Source organism: Nerophis ophidion, linkage group LG06, assembly GCF_033978795.1.
Source record: "Nerophis ophidion isolate RoL-2023_Sa linkage group LG06, RoL_Noph_v1.0, whole genome shotgun sequence".
NCBI classification, from domain to species: Eukaryota; Metazoa; Chordata; class Actinopteri; order Syngnathiformes; family Syngnathidae; genus Nerophis; species Nerophis ophidion.
The window spans coordinates 58,183,171-58,208,758 of record NC_084616.1 but is presented as its reverse complement, the minus strand read 5'-3'; the positions used below and the strand labels follow the sequence as shown (position 1 = coordinate 58,208,758).

The 25,588-nt window shown below is 39.1% G+C and overlaps 1 protein-coding gene across 3 annotated transcripts; it reads left to right on the top strand.

Moving 5' to 3' along the window:
• The first annotated feature begins 6,567 nt into the window (after positions 1-6,567).
• On the top strand, positions 6,568-14,972 carry LOC133555013 (tumor protein p53-inducible nuclear protein 2). Of its 3 annotated transcripts, XM_061904417.1 has the most exons (5): positions 6,568-6,865; positions 10,475-10,585; positions 10,668-10,819; positions 11,329-11,833; positions 11,913-14,972. In XM_061904417.1, the coding sequence occupies exons 3-5, from the start codon at positions 10,696-10,698 to the stop codon at positions 12,166-12,168; spliced, it is 885 nt and encodes a 294-aa protein (XP_061760401.1). In that variant the 5' UTR covers positions 6,568-6,865; positions 10,475-10,585; positions 10,668-10,695; the 3' UTR covers positions 12,169-14,972. The 3 variants fall into 3 exon arrangements, with proteins under 3 accessions (XP_061760401.1, XP_061760400.1, XP_061760402.1); XM_061904416.1 differs by having other exon boundaries at positions 10,475-10,819; XM_061904418.1 differs by having other exon boundaries at positions 6,574-6,865; positions 10,475-10,819; positions 11,677-11,833.
• Positions 14,973-25,588: the final 10,616 nt, after the last annotated feature.

Here is a 25,588-nt window from a genome sequence, read left to right as displayed (position 1 = left end):
TCTGTTGTGAAGATTCCTCGTATCCTCATGGGGGTGGGGGTTCAGGGGGCTCTGCACAGCCTGTCCTCTCTTTTGCTGTGTTTATCAGCTCACCCTCGCCAAGGACATCTCCAGGCCCTGTCGGCTCTGGCCTTGTAGGGACAGACCAAAGTGGTGGATGCGTGCATGTCATTCGGGCTTTAGGAAAGCTCTAGAAGGGCTATGAAGAAGGAAAGGAGAGAAGGTGGGAGAGGCTTTGACATTAGTCCCCTTCTATCTTCATAATGAACTGCAAAGACATCTCCCAGAATAAGGAGGGGTCCTACTTGCCTTGGTTGTGTAATTTGGATGGGGGACAGGAAGCTATCATGTTGTGTCTGTGCTGAGTAAGTGTTATGTGTGTTTAGGGTTTATCTTGGGAGTGCAGTTGAGGTAACTTTTACACGCCAACTGTATGTAACGAGAGCAGTGCAGGGCATATGTTGGCTGTGCCCTTGAAAAACAAGCTGAAATGTTACACTATATTTCATTAATATTATAGTACATCTGTCTCATGACATAATACGAACATCAGATCTTCGATATGTTGTGTCTGGCAAGTGGTGGAAAAGTATTAAAATCCTTTGACAGTGTACCTTCAAAACGATGTCACAGACAGGGTCAATGACATGATATTAGGCCCTTTTATAGCTCTGGGACGAGGTCCCATTTATCTTGTTTTATCATATGCACACAGCCAGCATGCTGCAGCAGAGAGGCCTGGTTGAGGGACCAAAAATAAAGGCAAGAGGTGGAATCAAAACACATAACAAGGTGTTGCATAACATAGCTTACTAAGGGGTTGCACCTCGCTTTTTTTCATTTCCACGTTGCCAAATTTTTTTTGTTTTTCCAAAATACACCACCACACCAGCAGACATGTCCGTAGTGATACAAGTGTCAACATGAAACACGTCAGAGGTCTGCCTCAACTTCTCCACTAATAATGCCTCAGCCTTTAAGCACGTGCTGGGTTTTGTGTTTTGATGCCGTTTCTGCAGCTGGGGCAATGACTGGCATGCTGGTAATTTGGAACGACACGCCACATTCGTGAACTTGAACTTGCGCATGAGGAAAGAGGCCCGGCTCTAACCTTTCACCTATTTCTCTGACCGGCTTGGGGAAACTGTGGGAATCCTATGAAAGCGCTGGCTTCTTTGTGTAGTAGAGATTAAATAAAGCAGCAACAAACTGGAGGGAGACGCAATAGGGCGATACTGAAATGCCCAGAGTCACCCTTCTCATCATGTTCGTTCATGTCTAATGAATAAGACTTCCCAGTAGGCACAAGACATTTAAACAAGGTTTGAGAACTTGTTGAATTAGGTCCTGACGTTGAGCAACTCAAACCTAACATTGGAACAACATGCTTTATGACGACATTTAATCAATGTCAGGTTGTGACATTGTGTGTGGAGACAGTGTGGCGCGGTTGGTAGAGTGATCGTGCCAGCAACCCAGCTTCTACTGTACCACCCTAGTCACGTCCGTTGTGTCCTTGAGAAACACACTTCACCCTTGCTCCTGATGGGTTGTGTTTCAATGTTTATCAATCAATGTTTACTTATATAGCCCTAAATCACTAGTGTCTCAAAGGGCTGCACAAACCACAACACAAACCACTACGACATCCTCGGTAGGCCCACATAAGGGCAAGGAAAACTCACACCCAGTGGGACGTCGTTAAAGTCACATCTTAAGTGCACAGGAAGCCAGTGCAGGTGAGCCAGTACAGGCGTAATGTGATCAAACTTTCTTGTTCTTGTCAAAAGTCTAGCAGCCGCATTTTGTACCAACTGTAATCTTTTAATGCTAGACATGGGGAGACCCGAAAATAATACGTTACAGTAATCGAGACGAGACGTAACAAACGCATGGATAATGATCTCAGCGTCTTTAATGGACAGAATGGAGCGAATTTTAGCGATATTACGGAGATGAAAGAAGGCCGTTTTAGTAACGCTTTTAATGTGTGACTCAAACGAGAGAGTTGGGTCGAAGACGATACCCAGATTCTTTACTGAGTCGCCTTGTTTAATTGTTTGGTTGTCAAATGTTAAAGTTGTATTATTAACTAGAGGTCGGTGTCAAGCAGGACCGATAATCAGCATTTCCGTTTTTTTGGCGTTGAGTTGCAAAAAGTTAGCGGACATCCATTGTTTAATTTCATCAAGACACGCCTCCAGCTGACTACAATCCGGCATGTTGGTCAGCTTTAGGGGCATGTTTAGCGCCTTGCATGGCTCACGCCATCAGTGTGTGAATGTGGAAAGAGTGTCAAAGCACTTTGAGTACCTTGAAGGTAGAAAAGCCCTACACAAGTATAACCAATTTACCATTAGTGACGTTGATTGACATTGAAATTTGATAATTTCCCAACCAACAATCTGGATCCAATGTTCAGATATCAAGATTGTCTAAATTTACAAATACAACTATTTTGCAACGTTATTCCATGGACATGTCAATCAATCAGTCAATAAATTTTTCTTTATATAGCCCTAAATCACAAGTGTCACTAATGTATAATAAACGTTGTATCAATCTCTTGTGCCTGCTGGATTACAACAACAACAGAACGTTTCATCCTATCAGTTTGATGGGGATTTTGCATTATTTGTTGAGATAACATGTTGCACCAGACGTGTGACATCTGAACAAAAACAGCAGCCAAGCAGAACCACAGAAACTGTTCTTGTACAACACTTGTTGTAACACACAATCATCGACAAGGTGAATGTGTTTGCTTGTGTGTCTGCGTGAGTTGCCTAGCACCTGGTAACCTTATAGGCTGAAACCTTATCATCTTGCTTTTATAAAGCTCAAGCTGTACTGAACCCTTACTATTATCTCTCAGCAAAGAGATAGAAACATGACAAAACGGGAAAAGGAAGACAGACCCGCCCATGCGGCCAGGTATAATTACGTACACACTTTAATAGGTCCTTTTCGCACGACATGAAAAATTACACGTCTTGTGCCAAAGGTGCCTTGGTAACCCTCTTACTGTTTTGCTTTTATTGGTTTCCTATTTTGCCAGGAAGTATCAGTAGTAGTTAAATACATCACTATGAGAAAACACATTTAAAAATGATTATCCTAAAGCAGGGAGGGACTTAACATTAGGTGGTGTAACAAAAAAAACCAATGTTGTTCAAACTCTTTTTCCCACCAGCCACACACTTCTGGCCTTTTTAATAATAGCATCATGCATCACATCCGGTCCAACTGCGCTAACAAAATAAGGATGTCTAAAGAATGGCTTATTTTTGATTAAATGTTAATTAATGTGCCTATTCATTACAATAAAAAGTGTTGGGATCAAATATGCTCATTGTGCGGCTTGCCAAGCTTTACTGTGCAGTTCTTATGGTAGTTTCTAACAGCATTACCATGTTGTTTTTTTCATGTGAAGGGCCCAAATGACTTGGTTTGCCTCAGGCCCCCAAATGACTTAATAAGTCCCTGTACTGGAGTTTCACATTTTACATTTTAGTGAACAATATGATCTGAGAAAACATGAATGAGATAATTCACTATGACCAGAAGAATAACTTAGGGAAACTGCACCTTTTTTTTTGCAATTTTGCCTATAATTCACAATCCTTATGAAAGACAAGAAGACATATGTCCTGTTTTAATGCATTCCAATTCCTGAACAAACGCAAATAAAAGTTTGCTTACAATGACATCATGACATCATTGCGTTTATTCTGACCATAAAACTCAATAAATAACCATTCAAAAAGCACCGACAATATTCAATTTACATTTTGTGACCTGAATATTAACCCCGTATTAGCGATATTATTATTACTTAGCGGCGCATTGAGCAGCGAGAGGTAACTTTTTTATGCTGTTGTATTGACATCATCAGCTGGTGCAGTCTTGCATCGAAGCTCATGAAAGTTAATTCTAGATTATAAATCATTCTTCACCTGGATAGTAAAATGATGTGAACATAAACCGAGTTGTTGGTCAACTTTGGCATCCACCTCAGACCCAGAAATTGTGAAAAAGACCCGGAAAGACGGTTGGTTCCACCCCCTTTTTTCTTTGCAAGGATTATGAGTCATTCTTTATCTAAACGGGAATATATCAACGTCCTAACAGTCGGCATCCCAGTAACAGCAGAGATTGTCCGGTAAGTGATGTTTTATTATGTTTGTTATCTTTCATGAAGTCTGCAGTGAGTAATACTTAGTGATGTTGTCGAAGAAAAAAGTGATGCATTGAAATGAATGTGTCACCGTATGCTTAAAATTAGCGAAATACATAAATATTATCAATCAATCAATCAATGATTATTTATATAGCCCTAAATCACTAGTGTCTCAAAGGGCTGCACAAACCACAACACAAACCACTACGACATCCTTGGTAGGCCCACATAAGGGCAAGGAAAACTCACACCCAGTGGAACGTTGGTGGCATGATACTGTGAAAGTTCAATCCATAGTGGATCCAACACAGCCGCAAGAGTCCAGTCCAAAGCGGATCCAACACAGCAGCGAGAGTCCCGTCCACAGCGGAGCCAGCAGGAAACCATCCCAAGCGGAGGCGGATCAGCAGCGCATAGATGTCCCCAGCCGATACACAGGCGAGCGGTCCATCCTGGGTCCCGACTCAGGACAGCCAGCACCTCATCCATGGCCACCAGACCGGACCCCCTCCAGTGGGACAGAGGAGAAAAAGAAAAGAAACGGCAGATCAACTGGTCTAAAAAGGGAGTCTATTTAAAGGCTAGAGTATACAAATGAGTTTTAAGGTGAGACTTAAATGCTTCTACTGAGGTGGCATCTCGAACTGTTACCGGGAGGGCATTCCAGAGTACTGGAGCCCGAATGGAAAACGCTCTATAGCCCGCAGACTTTTGTTGGGCTTTGGGAATCACTAGTAAGCCGGAGTCCTTTGAACGCAGATTTCTTGCCGGGACATATGGTAGAATACAATGGGTAAGATAGGCTGGAGCTAGATCGTGTAGTATTTTATACGTAAGTAGTAAAACCTTAAAGTCACATCTTAAGTGCACAGGAAGCCAGTGCAGGTGAGCCAGTATAGGCGTAATATGATAAAACTTATTTGTTCTTGTCAAAAGTCTAGCAGCCGCATTTTGTGCTAACTGTAATCTTTTAATGCTAGACATGGGGAGACCCGAAAATAATACGTTACAGTAATCGAGGCGAGACGTAACAAAAACATGGCTAATGATCTCAGCGTCTTTATTGGACAGAATGGAGTGAATTTTAGCGATATTACGGACATGAAAGAAGGCCGTTTTAGTAACGCTTTGAATGTGTGGCTCAAAGGAGAGAGTTGGGTCGAAGATAACACCCAGATTCTTTACAGAGTCGCCTTGTTTAATTGTTTGGTTGTCAAATGTGAAAGTTGTATTATTAAATAGAGGTCGGTGTCTAGCAGGACCGATAATTAACCTTTTTTGTTTTTTCGGCGTTGAGTTGCAAAAAGTTAGCAGACATCTATTGTTTAATTTCATTAAGACACGCCTCCAGCTGCCTACAATCCGGCGTGTTATTACATGTTGTTATTAATGTACCTGATACTACATTACATATATAGTTACGTCATGTACATCCAACCTTGATGGAGGTATTTAGATGTTTTTAAACGCTTTATAGGCAGGGTAAAGCAACTCCCATCAGATCCATTTTCAAGCTGACTTTTGCTCACATTTGTTTACTAATTAAAGTGGAAGAAAATAAGAAAAATGTATGTGTTTGTGTCTTACATAAGGATTTTGAATGATGGACTTTTTTTTTTTTTTTTTTTTTTTTTTTCAAAAAGAGGAAGCTCCCCTTTAACCATAAGAAACAGACATCCATTGACTGCAATACATGCAAACTAGCAAGTCATCTGTTTCATAAAGGCAGTGACCGACTGCAAAGTGCAAAAGTCACCACCAGGGTTGTCTTTAAAAACCTCCTTGCAACTCATTGGTTCCTCCAATGCTGCATTCAGGGAACACACATCTGATTGGCTGGGGGAATATTGAGTGGCACTAAGAGAGAGCATAGAAGAGAAGGTCGAAGGGGTGGGAAGTCCATTTACAAACTGTTTTAAACAGACAACAGCAGCATCGACATTTGTTCCTGGATATTGTCTTGTCATATGTAAAATATAAAGACTTGAAACATACAAACTATCAAATTCTGTCAAACTAATAAGGTTGAAAAGCTAGTTGTATGTGGACTATTTGGCAGCAAGCTGTCAGTATGTGCCATTTGGATTTAAACTGTTACACAGTACATCTTTAAGGTCCCTAGTTGTAAACGGCACCTAAGCACAGACCCGAGGTCAGTTTACCATCCCCCAGCCTTTAGTTAGAAACATACGCTGCGGGAAAAGCAGCAGCTGATTGGGGATCAGCTCGTCTCTCTGCGAGCAGCTTGACAGCTCTCTCGCCCTGCCCCCATCCGCCTCTTTCCCCCCCGCCCCGTCTTGTGGCTTGTGTAATATTCCGATTGGCTGGTTCGTTCGGTGTAGGCGGGACCAGAGGCGTGTTCCTGTGTATTGTGATCTCACAATCAGCTGTTTTGTACGTTCTACATACTGATCTAAGGATCAGCTGGAGGCAGCAATAAACAAGAGGGACATCTGCAGCGGGGTTGAAAAAAAAGGATAGGAAAGGAGCGAAAAGCTGCAGATATTATGATCTGAAACAGTGTAACATTTTACACGAAGACCTTCTTCTGAGAAGAAAGCCTTTTATTTTTATACGATGGTGTTTTAACTACCTCACTAAAGGCTATTTAAAGCTATGCTTTAAGAATTTTCGATTCTACTGTGTGGGATCTCGTTTACAACTTGAATAATTTCGCAAAGGCAGGTAAGCCTATTGATTGCAATGTGATGCTGTTTTGTTTGTGTCGGTCCTTGAACGCATCATTACTCATATAACATGTCCACCATCATCAACTCATACATAATGAACAACCCTTATTGCAAAACCTGCTGCTCGAAGTGTTTGGCCTCAAAGCGTATTCACATACGGGAACGTCCGAATTAAGGCGTTAGATCAAGTATTTCGACGCCCTTGCACCGATCCGCGATGCTGTTGTTCAAATGACACTAATTGCTGATGTGGAGGCGATGGCGGATGTTGTCTTGGAGGTAAGACTATAGTTCTTCTTTAAATGTGCTTCTGTTGCCACCGCATTGTCAGCGTCAGTCGACGTCTTGTTGAGCGTCGCTGAGCCACGACTGTCATTGCTCTGACCCTTCAGCTGGAGGGCTTACACGGATAATTCATCTGTAGCCCGGATTCGTCACCGGAAGTCTGCCTACATATTTTCACGTCCAGTTTTACCAGTTCGTGTACTGTAAATAATACACATCCGTGCATCGGCGTATTTTGACGGTATTAATATCGAATTTGAACAGGAATTGACCACCGTGTGAGCATTTGCGACATGGGGACTGCAGTAGATAAACACCTTGTTACTACACAGCTATCGACATCGTTGATGTATTTGCAGCTCACACTCGCCATAAAATAGGCTGCAGCCAGCGTCAGTGACAGTGGCCAAGCAGTGACGTCACCGCTTCTTGTTTTTATTCTTAGTCCCCGCCCATGTCTCTAAACCCCGCCCTGAAAGCATTTAACTGTGTTTTAAAGGTATAATGTTGGCATTGCACTACTAAAATGAACACCTATCGAATATTACGGATTAAATAGCTTTAAAGACGGATACATTATTATTAGTATCAATAAGTGTGAATGTTGTCTGTCTATTTGCGTTGGCCCTGCGATGAGGGGCGACTTGTCCAGGGTGTACGCCGCCTTCCGCCCGATTGTAGCTGAGATAGGCGCCAGAGACCCCAAAAGGGAATAAGCGGTAGAAAATGGATGGATGGAATAACCAGGCCATTATAAAAGATAAACACAACTGCCCCGAGGTCTGTTTGGCTCTTTTATTTGTCATGCAGTCTTCCTGTTTTGACAATAGACACACAACATCTGGTGTTGATGTTCTAAGAACAATACCAATGGCGCGCAATTTGCAAAATGCGCAACCGCAGTTTGCAAATTTAATGTCAAATCAAATCAAATCAAATGTTTATTGGATTCATAACTATACAGTGTACATCCACGACAGAACTACTGACTAAACTACTACCACAACTTGGTTTACTATTTATAGAATATAATAATGTAGGGTTACCTGGAACTTGAAATAGGCCACACGGCCTGAATCCACACTTGGTAGTAGTTTAGTCAGTAGTTCTGTTGTGGATGTACACTGTATAGTGATGAATCCAATAAACATTTGATTTGATTTGATTTGATTTGACATTAAATTTGCAAAATGCGGTTGCGCATTTTGCAAATTGCACGCCATTGGTATTGTGCTTACATCGACAAGACATTTTATCTAACGCTTTGAAAGTACGCTTTTAACTCAATGTACTGTATAATTAATGTATTCCTTTAACTGTTCCACTCCTCACTCATCTGCTCGTTTGGCAGACTTAAATTTTTAAGATATTTTTAAACAAAATTTTCATTATGGGAGTGTGGTTTTATTGTGATCACTCATGTGTGTATGTAGGCTGCCTACATCGTAACCAATGGAGTCACTATTGAGGGCCAAGTAATGCTGAGTTATACGGAAAAATTTGTTATTTGCACTGTATTGAACTGCAAAAAGCTTGACGAGCTAATGAGTATCACTGATCCTAACACTTGTTCTGTAACTGATAGGAACATTTATTAACATTTAATCAAAAGGCAGCCATTTTTAGAGATCATGAAGCTGTTAATGTGAAGGCCAGAAGTGTTTGACTGGTGGAAAAAGGAGAGTCTGAATGCAAGATCTTCAGTTATAAGTTACACAAACTGTGTATGCCTAATGGTTAAGAAAAGTATGTTTTAGCTGTTCTCCCTCTGGGAGGTGAGGGGAGCAGTGAGCAGCAGCGGTGGACGTGGCCAGGAATCATTTTTGGTGATTCAACCCCCAATTCCAAGCCTTGATGCTGAGTGTCAACTAGAGCTTTTATACTTATAAGGAACACCTAAAGAGTTCCAATAAAAGCTAACCTCATGTGTAAGTCAATCCCCATCAAACAACAATTCAGATAAACTAATTAGGCACAAACAAAACTAAAGTACGCTTAATTTAGCTAGCTTGTGTCTAATTATCAATAGGGATCAAAGCAAATGAGCTCATTAGCAACAACTGCTAATGCATGCGGTGATCATGCGAGTAGGTGGAATTGGAAAGAAGTTTTAAGACTCCACTTGTACTCTGGATGACTAGCGTTATGTACTTTTATAGGTACTAGCCGAATTCCATCAGTACCACAGGGTAACGAGTCTCGTAAAATTAAACGGGTCCATATTCCGATACCTATTGCTCGTGACGCCAAGCACTCAGAGCGTATTTAGTCGGACTGCCTCGAGGTGGGTAGCGTTCCAATTTTCAATAAAAAATTAGAAAGGCGCTTAAAAGTACAATGAGGCTCCTTATTTCGAAATGTGCAAGCTCAATGTTAATTTACCTTGGGTTTGTCGTAGACATGCTACCGTTCAGTATTAGCGATTTTGCATGGCGATTTCAACACTTCCCTATTTTGGTAATGAAAACTACAAGAGGTTTATTATTAAACAGCTGGTGTGTAATAAACACAATACATACTTTGCAGGACTCAACAAAAGAAAATACTGGCACCTTCAACTTAATGGCAAACACTCTGTAGTTGATACTCTACTGCTATCAAATGTCTTAAAATAGCAACTGCAGTAAAGTCTTCTCTATAATCCAGTACAGTACCGGTACTTGCAATTAAGACACAGAAGTGTAAAAAAACAAGATAAAAACTGGACAGGACAGTCAGTTAAGTGTTAAAATAAAGAAAGATAGATTTTATGAATAAACAATTAACATTTGGACACATTTGATGTACAACACACACAAACACACACACACACACACACACACACAAGCCCTGAAAATGTGTACCGTTGAGTACCGGTATCGATTCAAATGTAAAAGCTACACATCACTAACTGATACTAAAGCTCAAAAACAGCAAGGCTAAAACATGTTTATCATTACAGGATTTATGAGATTGTATTACGTAAAGCAGGAACAAACACAGCGTAATAGAGTCAGTCCTCTGACCGGAATTTAAACTATTGCATTTCAGTTATTCTCCAATATTGGGATATGGTGGTTTCTATCAGAAGAAAAGTTACTTTGAACATCTAAAGCTATACATCGGCTTAATTTTTGGCGGATTGGAACAAGATTAGAACTCAAACATACAGCTTGAACGCAAAATTTTACTTGGTGCAGTTTTTTGTGGTTTTTAGGAAAATACAACATTCCAACCTCCATTTACTACTGAAACACAGAATTGGCGTATATTGATGAAATGTATATTGACAGTGAATAACAAAATTGTCTAATAGTATCATGTTTTTGTTCTCTTACAGGCCTTTGCTATAAACCAAGTGAAACCTTATATTTGCACTACTGAAGCCCCAAGCTCCCGTTGTCCAATTCAAGAACAAGCAAGGGCTTTGAGTGAAGAAAAAAAAAAAAAAGTAATAATACATGACTCTAAGTTATATTCAAAAGTGAATACCATTCAAAGGCAGCTACAGCTTTTTTTTGTTTGACAAAAAGCCTGCAAGTCAACACTTGACATACAGTCATGTTTCAACGTCTGAGCAACCTGCTGTTTGGGGAGGTGGAAGAGGTGGTAGCTGAGCTGAAGGGACCAAAGCCCTGTGTTACAGAGGCTGACGAGGAAGGATGGATGCTTGTCAACCTGCCTGGTGAGTCTGACTTATAGTGAGTGGACTAAATGTCGCTTTTAAGAGCTAAACTATATCTGTTAAATAAGTTGTAATGACCAAACGGCAGTGAAGTACAGAGGTATTGAAGGGTGGTGACGGGTTGTAGTCAGGATTCGATTAGGACGGGATGCCATTAAACTGAATACAATCCTCATTTATGATCCCAATCAATGTGTGTCTTCAGAAGCCAATGAAACTAAAACATAGGAGAAAGCACCAAAACCCAAGAGGGTCAACACAACTAATGATGTGACTCTTTTATGTTTTGTGTTTCCTTGCCCCCTCTCCTCCTCCCTCCAATTTTGTACACACCCTTACAACCCCCACACTGGTATGCGTGCGCGTGCGTATGTGATCTAAAACATATTTTAAAAATACCCCTTCAACCTGCATGGCATTTTGAATATCTACCTCATCTGCATCAAATCCTTAACACCTCCATCTTTATTGGCTTCCCCACCGTGATCTCATTTGTGCCATACGTTTAGACAAATCTGAGGATGAGACACAAGCTCAATTTATCGCACATCCATTTCTGGACAGTAACCAATCAAATCACAAAGACACTGAGACACGGACTGAATGCCAAACATCCATTCTCCGCCCACTAATTAAGCGCCGTAGGACACGTAAAAGTCAGACGCAAGGGGCAGTAGCATCATCAGAATCACTGTCTTGCCCAAGACGGGCCAGACTGTCCACAGCTTCCTCCGCCCAGTCATCTTCTCCTCCTGGGAGCGAGTGTGGGGGCAGTGGGGGAAGCAGTAGAGCAGGCTCAGAGAGAGGCTGCATGGATGAGAGCTGGTTTGTCACCCCTCCCCCCTGTTTCACTGCAGAAGGAGCGACTGCGGAAGCGAGCCCAATGGAAGACCTGCTCATCGAGCACCCCAGCATGTCAGTGTACGTCTCCCCAAACAACCTCTCCATCGTCTCCAACAGCAACCTCTCCGTGGTGGGCGAGGAAAGCATTGTGAGCCTGGCAAGCAGTGTTAGGTGAGAAACGCAACACACTTCTCCTCAGCACCATCCCGAGTGTCTCGACATCTTTTTGTTTTCATCTCCTCCACTGCAGCAGAGTGGCTGAGCCCGCTGCAGCTCCGGCCACCCACACCCCGGGGCCATTCAGGGGGACTTTTGGACCTTACGTCCAGCCTAAGTTGGCCCAAGTGGCCAGGGTCCAGCGTGGCAAGGCCCGCATCGAGAGGCGCCACCTGAGCCGCAACCGCATCCAACGCCAAAACCGCACCAGAGAGCAGGTTCCTCGTCACGCAAGCCACGCTCGCAACACCTTCCTTCACCAGCCTGGCAAGCGTAACTTCTGCCACTAAACCTCCAAACCACCGGAGTGCTGTTTACTCTGAGGGCATTAAAGGAGCCGAGTCAATTTTATACACATTTAGTGCATTTAACATGTCTGCTTTCATTTTGGCGCATTCCTTCAAAAGTTTTGCATTCTGTAGTCTTCTGCTGCCCTATTTTGCTCTTAAAAAACACTCGCCCTCAGAGTAGCTCATAGAGTAGAACTTAAAATCCTTACTGCAGCAGCCAAACAAAAAAGTTTAGGTTTTAAAAATTAAAAAAAAAAAAAAAATTTAGCTATATTGATTTCTTCTTCATAGTCTTTCTTTTACTCTCACCCCAAGCATTCTTTATATCAATACAACCATAAAATCATTTTATGTTCAAAAGTGATTTTCTCTGACTGAACAGACGATAATTGAGGGAACCTTGCATCAAAGATAAAAAATGGTTTAACCTTATTTGCAGAAAAACAAGCCATCATTTCCTGAAAGCTTAATTTTGAGTTACAGCCACCGTCCAGTTTTATTTTTGTAGATGGATATTCTGGATGAGGACTGTTGTGATGACAAGCACAAAAATACATGTTTGCATTGTGGCAAACAATTTCATCATATAAAATAAACGTGCGATTTCTTCCTCAGTACATTTCGAAGGGTGAGAGCAAGAAAGAGATGGTGGGAGGATGACCAAAACAGACTAAAGAATCAATGATGCAGTGAATTAGTACAATGGCGTGTGATAAAGAAAAGGAAAGTGGGACATGACCCTCCAAAGCAGTCTTGTTTTTTTCTCACATTAAAGAGCAGAATTTCCTTTCACTTTTTATGTTAGACAATGGTTGACTATCAATATAAAAAGTTGAATATTTAAATGCTCATAATTATAAGCAAGATGACGAGATACAAGCTTCGGCGTTGAGTCAAAGAGAATGGCAGAATATTGTAAGTGCAGAACGATAGAAATGGCTTACAATCTTTTTTTGTTGTTGTTAATTGTAAAGTTTGCAAGGTTCCACCAATATCAACGTTCATACGAAGAGAATGTGCCCATTTGATTAAACAAAATGAATTAAAACTTGCTGCACTTGCAGCATGACTCAATGTTGTCATCTTCTACCTGAAGCTAAGGGCCCAGCACACACCAGACATAGTGTGTGCTGCGATATTTCACATTATACATCACATTGTATACATTAGTTGCTTTAAATATTAAAAAAATATATATCCCTGGCTGCTAAGGAGTCAGATTTGAAGAAATGGGGAAATGTTCCATCAGTTTGTCTGAACATTGCTGTCTCCTTGTATGCACACCAAACTCTTAACATGGTTCACTGAGAAGCCGAGCTTAAAGACATGTATTCAACAACAATAGTAAACAATGGTGCTGATGTGTATACTAATGTTTGTAAATTATTCGAAACATGGATGTAAGTTTGCACTGTCATACATTTCTGTGAGTCTAAGGTTTTAGCAGTGTGCTGTGTGCTTGTGTTTTACTTTTGAGACCTTTCCCTCCCGCCCTCTTTTTTGTGTGTAAGAAAGTTAAAATCTCCTAAAAAATATACAGTATGATAGTTCTTTATTACTCTTGTAAATATTCTAAAGCAATTTATAGCACTCTGTTAGATGTCAAAGCCTCTAAAGACCCGATTCCGCAATCTTGAGTTCAATGGGAGTGAGGTAAATCCTCTTTTGCCTCAGCTCGGTGCTCCTAATCACAGGACATCTCCCACCCCCCCTAGTTTGAGTTACATCTTGCTGAGGAGGAGCACAATAAAAATCGTTCTATAGGCTCAGGGTTGATGTGCCATAGGCTCACAGTGCCTCCCAGAGGCTCCACTCTGCCGAGTACTTGCCGATCGTGTACTCTGGTGAGGACACTGACATGGTTGCAATACAATCTGTACTGCTGTGTGGAAAAGACCGAGTGGCAAACTGGTGATGCATTCACAATCTTGGGAAAGGGAAAGAGTGTTTCCTTTTGAAATTGTCTATTAATGTCCTTTTTTAATAACATACCCAAATAGCTTTTTGTTCGTCGATTAATTTCATAAAAATACTATAATAAAGTATTATGTTAATTTCAGTTTTTTCTTTTCCGTTAACTGCTTTTGTATCTCTTTCGGGGATAGACACACTTAATGAGAAAACACTGATCAATGTGTGCGAGTGTGAAAAAATGGTGTCTTTTTTTTGCCTCACTTTTGTCATGTAAGAAGGAAATGTGCTGTCAGTGTGTTGTGTGATCATTCGGAAGTGTGCGCTCAAGAGTAAAAGACATCCAAATATGTGCTAAGGGAGTGCATACTATTTGTTGAGCTTCTATGATGTGATGTGAGTGGAAAGGTAAATTATAAGGCAGGTTACATAGTTTATATTTAAAGAAATCAAAAAAAATGTGTATGTATCATAATAAGAAAATATGCTTGTATTTTCCTGTATAGTAATTAGAGATACGGTGTTTATATGAAAAACATTGAATGTCTGGGGAGTTTCTGATGTTTATTTTTTGCCCTGAAATGATGGCAGCTTACCAACACATGGAAATTGGCCCATGTTGCATCTCAAGTAGTCCACTCCTCCCCGATTAAATTAAATATTTAGACACATAAAATGTTGTGTATCTGATATTTATGGTGATTGTGCCTTTCACTTTTTCTGCATGTTTTTTGTTATGTAATGATTTATTGATCCGTTATGTGGACACTTGTCCACGGAGAGGCAAAACCTATGCAAAATGAGCTGACGGGTATTCCAGCAGCGATTCAAAAACCACAGGTACCCACACACACCCCCCAAAAAAACAATAAATGCTCAGGTTAATGCCTGAATCTTGTGTCATTATTTTGGGAGCGCGCTTGAGAGCAATTATTTAAGACTTGAGTCTCCCTGGCAGCAATGTATTGTTTACTAATGATATGACATTCACAAATGAATCAAGTTTTTTAACAACACTTTTTAAGTGAATGAATAGAACTGATTCGCATGACTACACTAGATAATGATTTTTTTTTTTTTTTTTTCAAATGTTTTTAATTGTTTGGCTTTGGATGTATGGTAGTTCATTTTTGTATTAGTTTTATATATACTGAACGTGTTTTATTGATGAGGGAAAATTCTTACGAGTGATGTCCCGGTCAAAGCATGGGAATATGGCACCACCTTACAGAAAGCTTACAATGAAAACACAACAAAAATGAAATTATAGTCAATACTTCAAAATAATCTTCACAAATAGAGAAATATATACAGTGCAAAAGTATTCACAGCGCTTCACTTACTCCACATTTTTTGTTACAGCCTTATTTCTAAATGGAATAAATTATATTTTGTCCTTGAAATTCAACAGACATTACCTCCTAATGACATTGCGAAAAGGTTGTTTGTTTTTGAAAATTGCAAAAACAAAATTCAAACAAGAGTTGAAAAAAATCACATTTATATAAGTATTCACAGCTTTTGCTCAATACTTTGTTGATGCACCTTTGGCAGCAATTACAGCTTTCAAATATGTTTGAATACGATGTCACAAGCTTGGCACACCTATCTTTGGGCAAGTTCGCCAATTCCTCTTTGCAGAACCTCTCGAGTTCCATCAAGTTGGATGGGAAGCTTTTTTTTTTTCATCCAGGATGTCTCTGCACATTGCTGTATTTATCTTTCCCTCTATCCTGACCTGTCCCCCAGTTTCTGCCGCTGAAAACCATCCCCGCAGAATGATGCTGCCACCACCATGCTTCACTGTAGGGATGGTATTGACCTGGTGATTAGACTACTGTGGGGGGAGGGGGGGCGTGGTCCACGCGTCCCTGTGGGCAGGGCATGTGCGGAAGCCGGCTACGAAGCAGCTGCAGGTGAGTGGACAACCCAGCTGGAACAGGTTGTCTAATCCCCTGTCTCTTGTGTTAAAAGGAGCGCGAGGAGCCCGAAAGGGGAGACGAGCCAGGGGAGACGGAGAAGGGAGGACCTTAAGACTGAGAGACTGTAAATTACAAATAAAAGAGTGTATATGCTGATACAACGGCTGCTTCTTCCTGCACACTGAGAACCCAGAGTACGAGACCTGTTACAACAACGTTTACACTGCAGCCCAAAGTGGCCCAAATTAGATTTTTTTAGGTCTAATTTTTTTCCGGCTGACTGTTTACACTGCAAGTAAAATGTGATTTTCATCAGACTGCTGCGTAAACGAGCACCATGACTTGATTTACGTGGACCCCAACTTAAACAAGTTTAAAAACTCTTTCGGGTGTCACCATTTAGTGCTCAATTGTACAGAATACATACTGTACTGTGCAATCTACTAATAAAAGTTTCAATCAATCAAGGACGTGGCCATTGGCGTTGTTAGGCCTATTTTAGGGGGGCTCTAGAAGCTTAAGCCCCTCTAAATAATTTTGGTGTTATATTTTTTCTTTTTTTTCTTTTTTTTTACAAATACAAGCCAACATATTCATTATGAAGTGGCCTGAATAAGAGTTTAAATAAATAATCATATAACCTGTCATTATTCACTCAGTTTCCCCTCACTTCATAGTGTAAGGTAAAGAGCCCCTTTACCGCGTCGGTATCCAATCCATTCCACTTGTTCATATAGAAAATGCCCACATCACTCAAAAACCAGTCCACATTTTCTCTGCGACCTTGCTTGCGGTCCTGCAGGTGTGCAGCTTTGAAGCACACACAGCTGCAGAACAAGAACGTGAACGGATGCAAAATGGACATAAGAAACTTTTTCAAGAAAATAAGTATTCATCATTGTTTGTAGTAAAGTGTATTAGCTCCACTTTACACCAGGTCTGTGTTTGACAAACAAAAACCTGTCTAGCGCATTATAGACAACCTCTGTGCACGTCGTACATGTGTGGTTTTGCAGGCAAAAGTGACATTCCCGCTTTAAAACAATGCTGCTACTTAGTTAGCTAGTTAGCCTGAAATGCATCATGAAAGTCCTGGTTATTTATAAAGTTAAATGTGCACTCTTTTTTTTACCATTTGCTATCTTTGGGTTTAGATCCTTCTGGAGCATCAGCTGTGTTTTTCACTTTACACATGAAGGGCTCCTTTAAGAGCTCCTTTTAAAGAGCCACAAATCCCATCTCTAATGTTTATACTTTTTACTGCATATGGAACACGTTAAACAGACAAACAAGAAATGCTAAAAATCCCAAAGGGCATTCACTCATGGAGAAATAAATGTCAGTGAGGACCATGTGGTGGTCAGTCAGAGCCAGCAAAGTCTCTGCAGGCCTCAACACTGACCTACATTTACAACTTAAACTCTAGTATTTGTTCCATGAAAAAGTATTAATATGTAGTCTATTATCTTGATTTAGTAGCATCTCTCTTGGATGCACTGCTTCCAGTTAGATTTTTTGTCCAATCAGGTTTCAGTGTGTTGCCACATCACTGTTATCTGCCAAGAGCCTGCAGAGTCAGGAGTGCAGGCGGATGTCATTTAAACAATAATAGCGATGGGGCTGTTTCTTTATCTAATCAGATTTCAAAGGCTATCTAGCTTGTGCCAGTGTGGGAAAGGATTTTGACTTAGACTTAGACTTAGACAAACTTTATTGAGTCTCAAGGGAAATATTTCCACACAGTAGCTCAGTTATAAAGGATGGAAAGGATAATGCAGGAATAAAGTAGACAAACAAATGTACCATAGAAGTAATATAAAATATAACATATGTCAAATTTACGTATTTTATGTACAGTATATAATATATACTGTTATTATTATATTATACTATATTTTTATATAATATATAAAATACATAAATACAATTTTGATCACCACTTTCAGAGACGTGCTTATGAGTTAGTGTGATTTACTTTTTTTCAAATGTTTTTGTCATTTTACTAAAATAATATTGCAGTGACCTGGCAGTTATGTATAATGTTGGAGTTTGTAATGTCTGACTATCTGTGTGGCTGTGAACCCGGGTCGGGGGCTGGCCCAGTGTACAGCGAGGGCGTGGCAAAGGGTGTTGCACAAACATTTAACAAATGCGATATTTAATGGAAAGAAATTGAAAATAAAACATCAAGTCCCTAAAGTCTTGGGGGAAAAATTTTGACCGTTAAATTTGTACTGTTGGGTCAGCCTCTGTTGGGCAGTTTGTGTGTTGACAAGCTACGGAAGCCTGTTTCTCCAAGTGTTACCTTCCTATACAGCAAAATGTTTGGGTGTGGCTTCAGTGCTCAGCAAGTGTTTGCTTTATCTGCTTTGTTCAACTGAATTCACCAGAACTGCTCCTATGCAAATATTTACTCAGGCCAGCAGGGAGTCAACCTGTCCTTTTGCAATTGTTTTCCATATTGATTAACAATATCACAGCCTATCCATTCAAAAATCCGTTAGAGCTTTTTACTCAAGGATTTCAAGATAGCAAGAGTAACCCCCCTTTATAAAAAAGGAAGCAAATTAGAACCTGGTAACTACCGACCTGTTTCTATTCTCAGTTCCGTTTTGAAAGTGATGGAAAAAATAGTTTATGAACAGGTCGATACATACCTTGCTACTAATAAACTAATGTACAAATTCCAATCCGGCTTCAGAACTAACCACTCCACTGACCCATGCCTTCTCTATCTGACCGACCACATCAAACATGAGGTGGACGCGGGAAAATACTGCGGCATGGTCATGCTGGACATTCAGAAGGCCTTTGACACCGTTAACCATGCTATACTGTTGGATAAGCTCAGAGCAATCGGATTTGATAAAACCTCATCGAGCTGGATGCAATCTTACTTGGAGGGGAGGAAACAGGTGGTAGAGGTGAACGGCACCGTGTCCCCTCCCCTCTCAGTAAGCTGTGGAGTCCCCCAAGGCAGTATACTAGGACCTTTACTGTTCCTAATATACGTAAATGACATGCCATCAGCATGCGACTGTGAATTGTTCCTGTTTGCGGATGACTCACCCCTGCTGGTATCCGCCAAGGACAAGTCACAGGTGGAACAAATCCTCAGTGCTGAACTCCTTAATATTTGCACCTGGCTCGCTGAGAACAAGCTATCCATACACTAAAGTAAAACGGAATCCATCCAATTTGGGTCCCATAGCAACCTTAAGAAAGTCAGTGACTTCACTATAAAAGTGGTTGACATTGTTATCACCAGGAAAGATGAGATCACCTACATAGGTTCCATTTTAGAGGATAATCTTTCCTGTGATAAAATGACAACCAAGGTAATCAAAAAGGTCAACCAAAGAACGAGATTCCTCTACAGAATCTCCTCTCTGGTCAACAAAAGCACCTTGAAGATTCTAGCGGGAACTCTCATTCAACCCTTTTTCGATTACGCTTGCACCTCCTGGTACCCCAGCACCTCCAAAACCCTCAAATCTAGACTCCAAAAATCCCAGAACAAGCTAGTCCGGTCACTTTTAGACCTCCACCCCAGTTTACACCTCACTCCAACCCACTTCTCCAAAGTGGGCTTGCTCAGGGTGGAGGACACAGTAAAACAACTTGCACTGAGCCTAGTCTATAAAATCCACTACAAATCCCTAATACCGAAGTACATGTCAAACTACTTCCTTAACGTAAATGACCGCCATAACCACAACACCAGGGGGAGCTCCACAAACCACGTTAAACCCAGATTCCGATCTAACAAAGGTCTTAACTCGTTCTCTTTCTATGCCACATCAATGTGGAATGCACTCCCAACAGGTGTAAGAGTAAGTGCATCTCTATATTCCTTCAAAACCACTCTAAAACAACACCTACAGGCAACATCAACCCTTTACTAATACCCTCCCCCATTTACATCCCATCTCCCCGGATTGTAAATAATCTAATGCAAATAATCAAATGTACTTCTAATGTATTTACTTGTTCTTATGCTATCTGAACTCACTATGTTCTCTGCTCGCTGTACATATCCTAGCAAGTAAGACCTACACTGTTTCAATGTCCATTTATCTGTTGATGCAATTGTTGACTGAAGTACTGATATCAACCAAAGCTCCTCATCCCACCCCCCGTATTGTAAATAATGTAAATAATTCAATGTATATACTATGATGATTAACCTGTGTGATGACTTCATTATGCTGATAGTATATATTTGTACCATGAATTGATTAACGTGGACCCCAACTTAATCAAGTTGAAAAACTTATTCGGGTGTTACCATTTAGTGGTCAATTGTACAGAATATGTACTGAACTGTACAATCTACTAATAGAAGTATCGATCAATCAAAGCTAACTGTTAATTTAGCATTATTTTGAACATCGGCATTGTGTATGATTTTTCGGCCGTATTTTTAAAACAACCTTACCATTTATTTTATATAGTAGTCTAAATATAATGCCAAAAGAACATTTAGGTTTTTTTTTACATTTGATGATTTATTATGTATCGGTCACTTCAAAAGTGTGAATGAATTAAAATAACCTGCTGCCTAACATTAGCATTAAATGAAAATAAGAACACAGCTTGCTTATAACTAAGCTTCAGTGCTAATCAGATTTAATTTATGGACATATATTGCTTATTTCGAATTTGCAATAAAATTTCTCTTTCACTCTGCAATGCCACACTTTGTCGTATTGCATTTTTGATAACTACGGATAGTTTGTACGATTGTGATATGATACTGGTGATATTGATAGGTGGATTTCTTTGGTTGAATCCCCACTGAACTTCCAATAACAAAAAGTGATTGACTGGAGATCTGAACTATTACTTATAAATGAAATAATATAAACAAAAAGCATCCTGTATTTTTCTTTCAAGACAATTTTAAATTTATAACCTTGCATAATGATTTTTGTGGGGGGGTTGTCTGTTGGTTGAATTGTTTTCTTCCAGTGTAAGAAGAAGACCTGCTAGAGAACATTGAAAAATACTAATCATTATGACCCTGTTGGAACTGTATGTTATTATTCTGTGGTTGTGCATTTGGGGGGGCCTTGGCATGCATGAAAGCTTAGTAAAGTTTGTATGCGTTTTTTATGTTTCAGGGGTCTAGACACTAACATCTAAAATGTACTCTTTACCCCCACTACATAGATTATTTCAAAAGTACCAACTGCAATTTGTTTCACTGATTGTCACCAATTTTGGTGACAATCTGTTTAGACAGATGCTCCATGAATCACCACCTTAACATGCTGGAGGAGTTTGACTATCCGAATGATCCAAAGCGCTGTGTTGTCGGGGGCTACATGCCCCTGGTAGGGTTTCCCAAGGCACACTGGTCCAAGGTAATGGGTCAGACTAAGAGCCATTCAGAAGACTCTCATGAAGAAAGGACAATCGAGGAAGCGCACCTCGAGGGACACCGGGGCCCCACTCTGGAGTCAGGCCCAGGGCATGGGCTTGTCAGTGAGCGCACCGGCCTGTTGTGGTGAAGAAGGAGCTGAGCCAGAAGATGAAGAAGGAGCTTCGCATTCTGGCTCAGCTCTCGATTTTCAGGTCGATCTACGTTATTACCCTCACCTGTGGTCATGAACTTTGGGTAATGACCGAAAGAACAAGGTTGCGAATACAAGCGGCAGAAATGAGTTTCCTCCGCAGGGTGTCCAGGATCACCCTCAGAGAAAGGGTGAGGAGCTCGGTCATCCGGGAGAGACTCAGAGTAGAGCCGCTGCTCCTTAACGTCGAGAGGAGCCAGCCCTGGACACCTCTCCGTTGAGGTGTTTCGGCCATGTCTAGCCGGGAGAAGACTTAAGGGCAGACCTAGGACAGGTTGGAGGGACTTTGTCTCACAGCTGGCTTGGAAACTCCTCGGTATACCCCCGTAGAACAAGAGGAGGTGGCCGGGGAAAGGGAAGTCTGGGCATCTCTGCTAAGACTGCTGCCCCCGCGACCCGGACTCGGGTAAGCAGCTGAAATGGATGGATGTTTTGACAGAACACACAAAAACGTTTTAAGAACTCACGTTTGCAAAAAAATAAGATCCACTATTTTGGTTTGGCTATTTACTGGTCACTTTTGACTGAGAGAAATAGCAAAAAAAAGTGCATTTGTTGCCTGAACATGGGGGCTTGTTCAATGCTGTTTGCGGCTTTTATCTTATTTTTTTTTGTTTCATGTATTTTTTATGTGTGTGTGTGTGAGTGTATATATATATATATATATATATATATATATATATATATATATATATATATATATATATATATATAATGTGTGTGTGTATATATATATATATATATATATATATATATATATATATATATATATATATATATATACACACACACATTATATATATATATATACAGTATATATATATATAAAAAGCAACAAGCAGTAGAAAATGAACAATATATATGTGTGTGTAGGTGTACAATATATACATATATACTGTGTATATATACAGTATATATATACTGTATATATACACGCTGTGTGTGTATAAATATAAGTATATATATATATATATATGTGTGTGTATATGAATATATATATATATATATATATATATATATATAAATTATGAAAAATATGGATGTATAGATATGAATATTTTTTATCATTTGTATTCTGCTTTTATTAGGACTTTTTTATAAACATATATACATTTTGTTCCTACTTTTTATTTTTTTATAGTTAACATGCTCTTATGCTACAAAGTTTTTTGGGTGAGAGAAAATTCTAAATAGTGACGCCACAGTCAAAGCATGCAGATACGGCACAAACTATAAGGTATATTAACAATAAAAAAAACTAATATAAAATTGTAGTCAATATCTAAAAAATATTCCCACCAATAAATTAATTATAGTGTAAATTAAAGTTATTTTGATTCATGTCTTATCTCATAACTGCAACTGGTAATTGTGTCCTTCATTGTGTTACTGTTCAAACTGTGTGTAACGTTACAGTTGCCAAAAATAATAAATATACTTGTTAAATAAAATCTCTGCCTTTTTTTTAATGAATATGTACGCCTACTACGCTACTGTATTTTAATGTTGGTCATTATGGTGATACTAAGGTGGTGCTCAGTGGCCTAGTAGTTAGAGTGTCCGCCCTGAGATCGGTAGGTTGTGAGTTCAAACTCCGGCTGAGTCATTCCAAAAACAACTAGGTTTTGTTATTGGCATGGAAACCATGTTTGTAACTTCCTAGCTAGCAAGAACGATGGATAGATTGATCTTAATAATCTGTAGGTTGTGAGTTCAAACCCTGGCCGAATCAGACTTGAGACTATAAAAATGGGACCCATTACCTCCCTGCTTGGCACTCAACATCAAGGGTTGGAATTGGGGGTTATAGCAACAAAAATGATTCCCGGGCATTGCCATCGGTGCTGCTCACTGCTCCCCTCACCTCCCAGGGGGTGAACAAGGGGATGGGTTAAATGCAGAGGACAAATTTCAGTGTTTCAAGTGTTTTCTGAGGTGGTACTTGGTGACACACGTTTGAGAACCACTGCTAAATAAAGCATTGTCTGAATACTTAATCTGCACAAATAATTTTGCTCCTAAAATTGCTTGTATAAAATGTATTGATTTAAAAAATATATGTATTTGATTCAATTGTACTCTCAAATACCAGCTTTGGTGCAACATAGCGGGCACCAGGTAGCCTGTAAGGACCAGATGAGTAGCCCGCTGGCGTGTTCTAAAAATAGCAGCACTTACCAGTGTGCTGCCTCTATTTTTTTAATTTTATTTATTTACTAGCAAGCTGGTCTCACTTTGCTCAACATTTTTAATTCTAAGGGACACAAAACGCAAATAGAATTTAAAAATCCAAGAAAATATTTTAAAGACTTGGTCTTCACTTGTTTAAATAAATTCATTTATTTTTTTACTTTGCTTCTTATAACTTTCAGAAAGACATTTTCAGAAAAAAAAATACAACCTTAAAAATGATTTTAGGATTTTAAAACACATATACCTTTTTCATCAATCAATCATATTGATATACCTTTTTACCTTTTAAATTCCTTCCTCTTCTTTCCTGACAATTTAAATTAATGTTCAAGTATTCTTTTTATTGTAAAGAATAATAAATATGTTTTAATTTAATTCTTCATTTTAGCTTCTGTTTTTTCGCCGAAGAATATCTGTGAAATATTTCTTCAAACTTATTATGATTAAAATTCAAAACAATTATTCGGGCAAATCTAGAAAATCTTTAGAATCAAATTGAAATCTTATTTCAAAGTCTTTTGAATTTCTTTTAAAATTTTTGTTCTGGAAAATCTAGAAGAAATAATGATTTTTCTTTGTAAGAAATATAGCTTGGTCCAATGTGTTATATATTCTAACAAAATGCAGATTGGATTTTAACCTATTCAAAACATGTCATCAAAATTCTAAAATTAATCTTAATCAGGAAAAATTACTAATGATGTTCCATAAATTCTTTTTTTAATTTTTTCAAAAAGATTCAAATCAGCCAGTTTTTCTTTTCTTTTTTTTGGTTGAATTTTGAATTTTAATGGTTCGAAATAGAAGATAAACTGTATTTCAAAATGTTATTTTAATTTTTTTTCCTGTTTTCTCCTCTTTTAAACTGTTCAATTAAGTGTTGTTTCATTATTTATTCTCTACAAAAAAACCTTCTGTAAAAGGAAAAACAATGTACGACGGAATGACGGACAGAAATACCCATTTATATATATATATATATATATATATATATATATATATATATATATATATATATATATATATACATATATATATATATATATATATATGTATATTAAAGGTAAATTGAGTTATATATATATATAAATATATATATATATATATATATATATATATATATATATATATATATATATATTAAAGGTAAATTGAGTAAATTGGCTATTTCTGGCCATTTATTTAAGTCTGTATCAAACTGGTAGCCCTTCACATTAATCAGTACCCAAGAAGTAGCTCTTGGTTTCAAAAAGGTTGGTGACCCCTGCATTAGAGCAGTGGTTCTCAAATGGGGGTACACGTACCCCTGGGGGTACTTGAAGGTAGGCCAAGGGGTACGTGAGATTTTTTTAAAATATTCTAAACATAGCAACAATTCAAAAATCCCTTATAAATGTATTTATTAAATAATACTTCAACAAAATATGAATGTAAGTTCATAAACTGTAAAAATAAATACAACAATGCAATATTCAGTGTTGAGAGCTTGATTTTTTTCTGGACCCTTCCATCCATCCATTTTCTACCGCTTATTCCCCTTTGGAGTAGCGGGGGGCGCTGGTGCCTATCATAGCTACAACCCTGGACAAGTCGTCACCTCATCGCAGGGCATTTTTTGTGGACATGTTCCATAAATATTGATGTTAAATATTTCTTTTTTGTGAAGAAATGTTTAGAATTAAGTTCATGACTCCAGAAGGATCTCTATTACAATCCCTAAAGAGGGCACTTTAATTTGATGATTACTTCTATGTGTATAAATCTTTATTTATAATTGAATTACTTTTTTATTTAAAAAAAAAGTTTTTAGTTATTTTT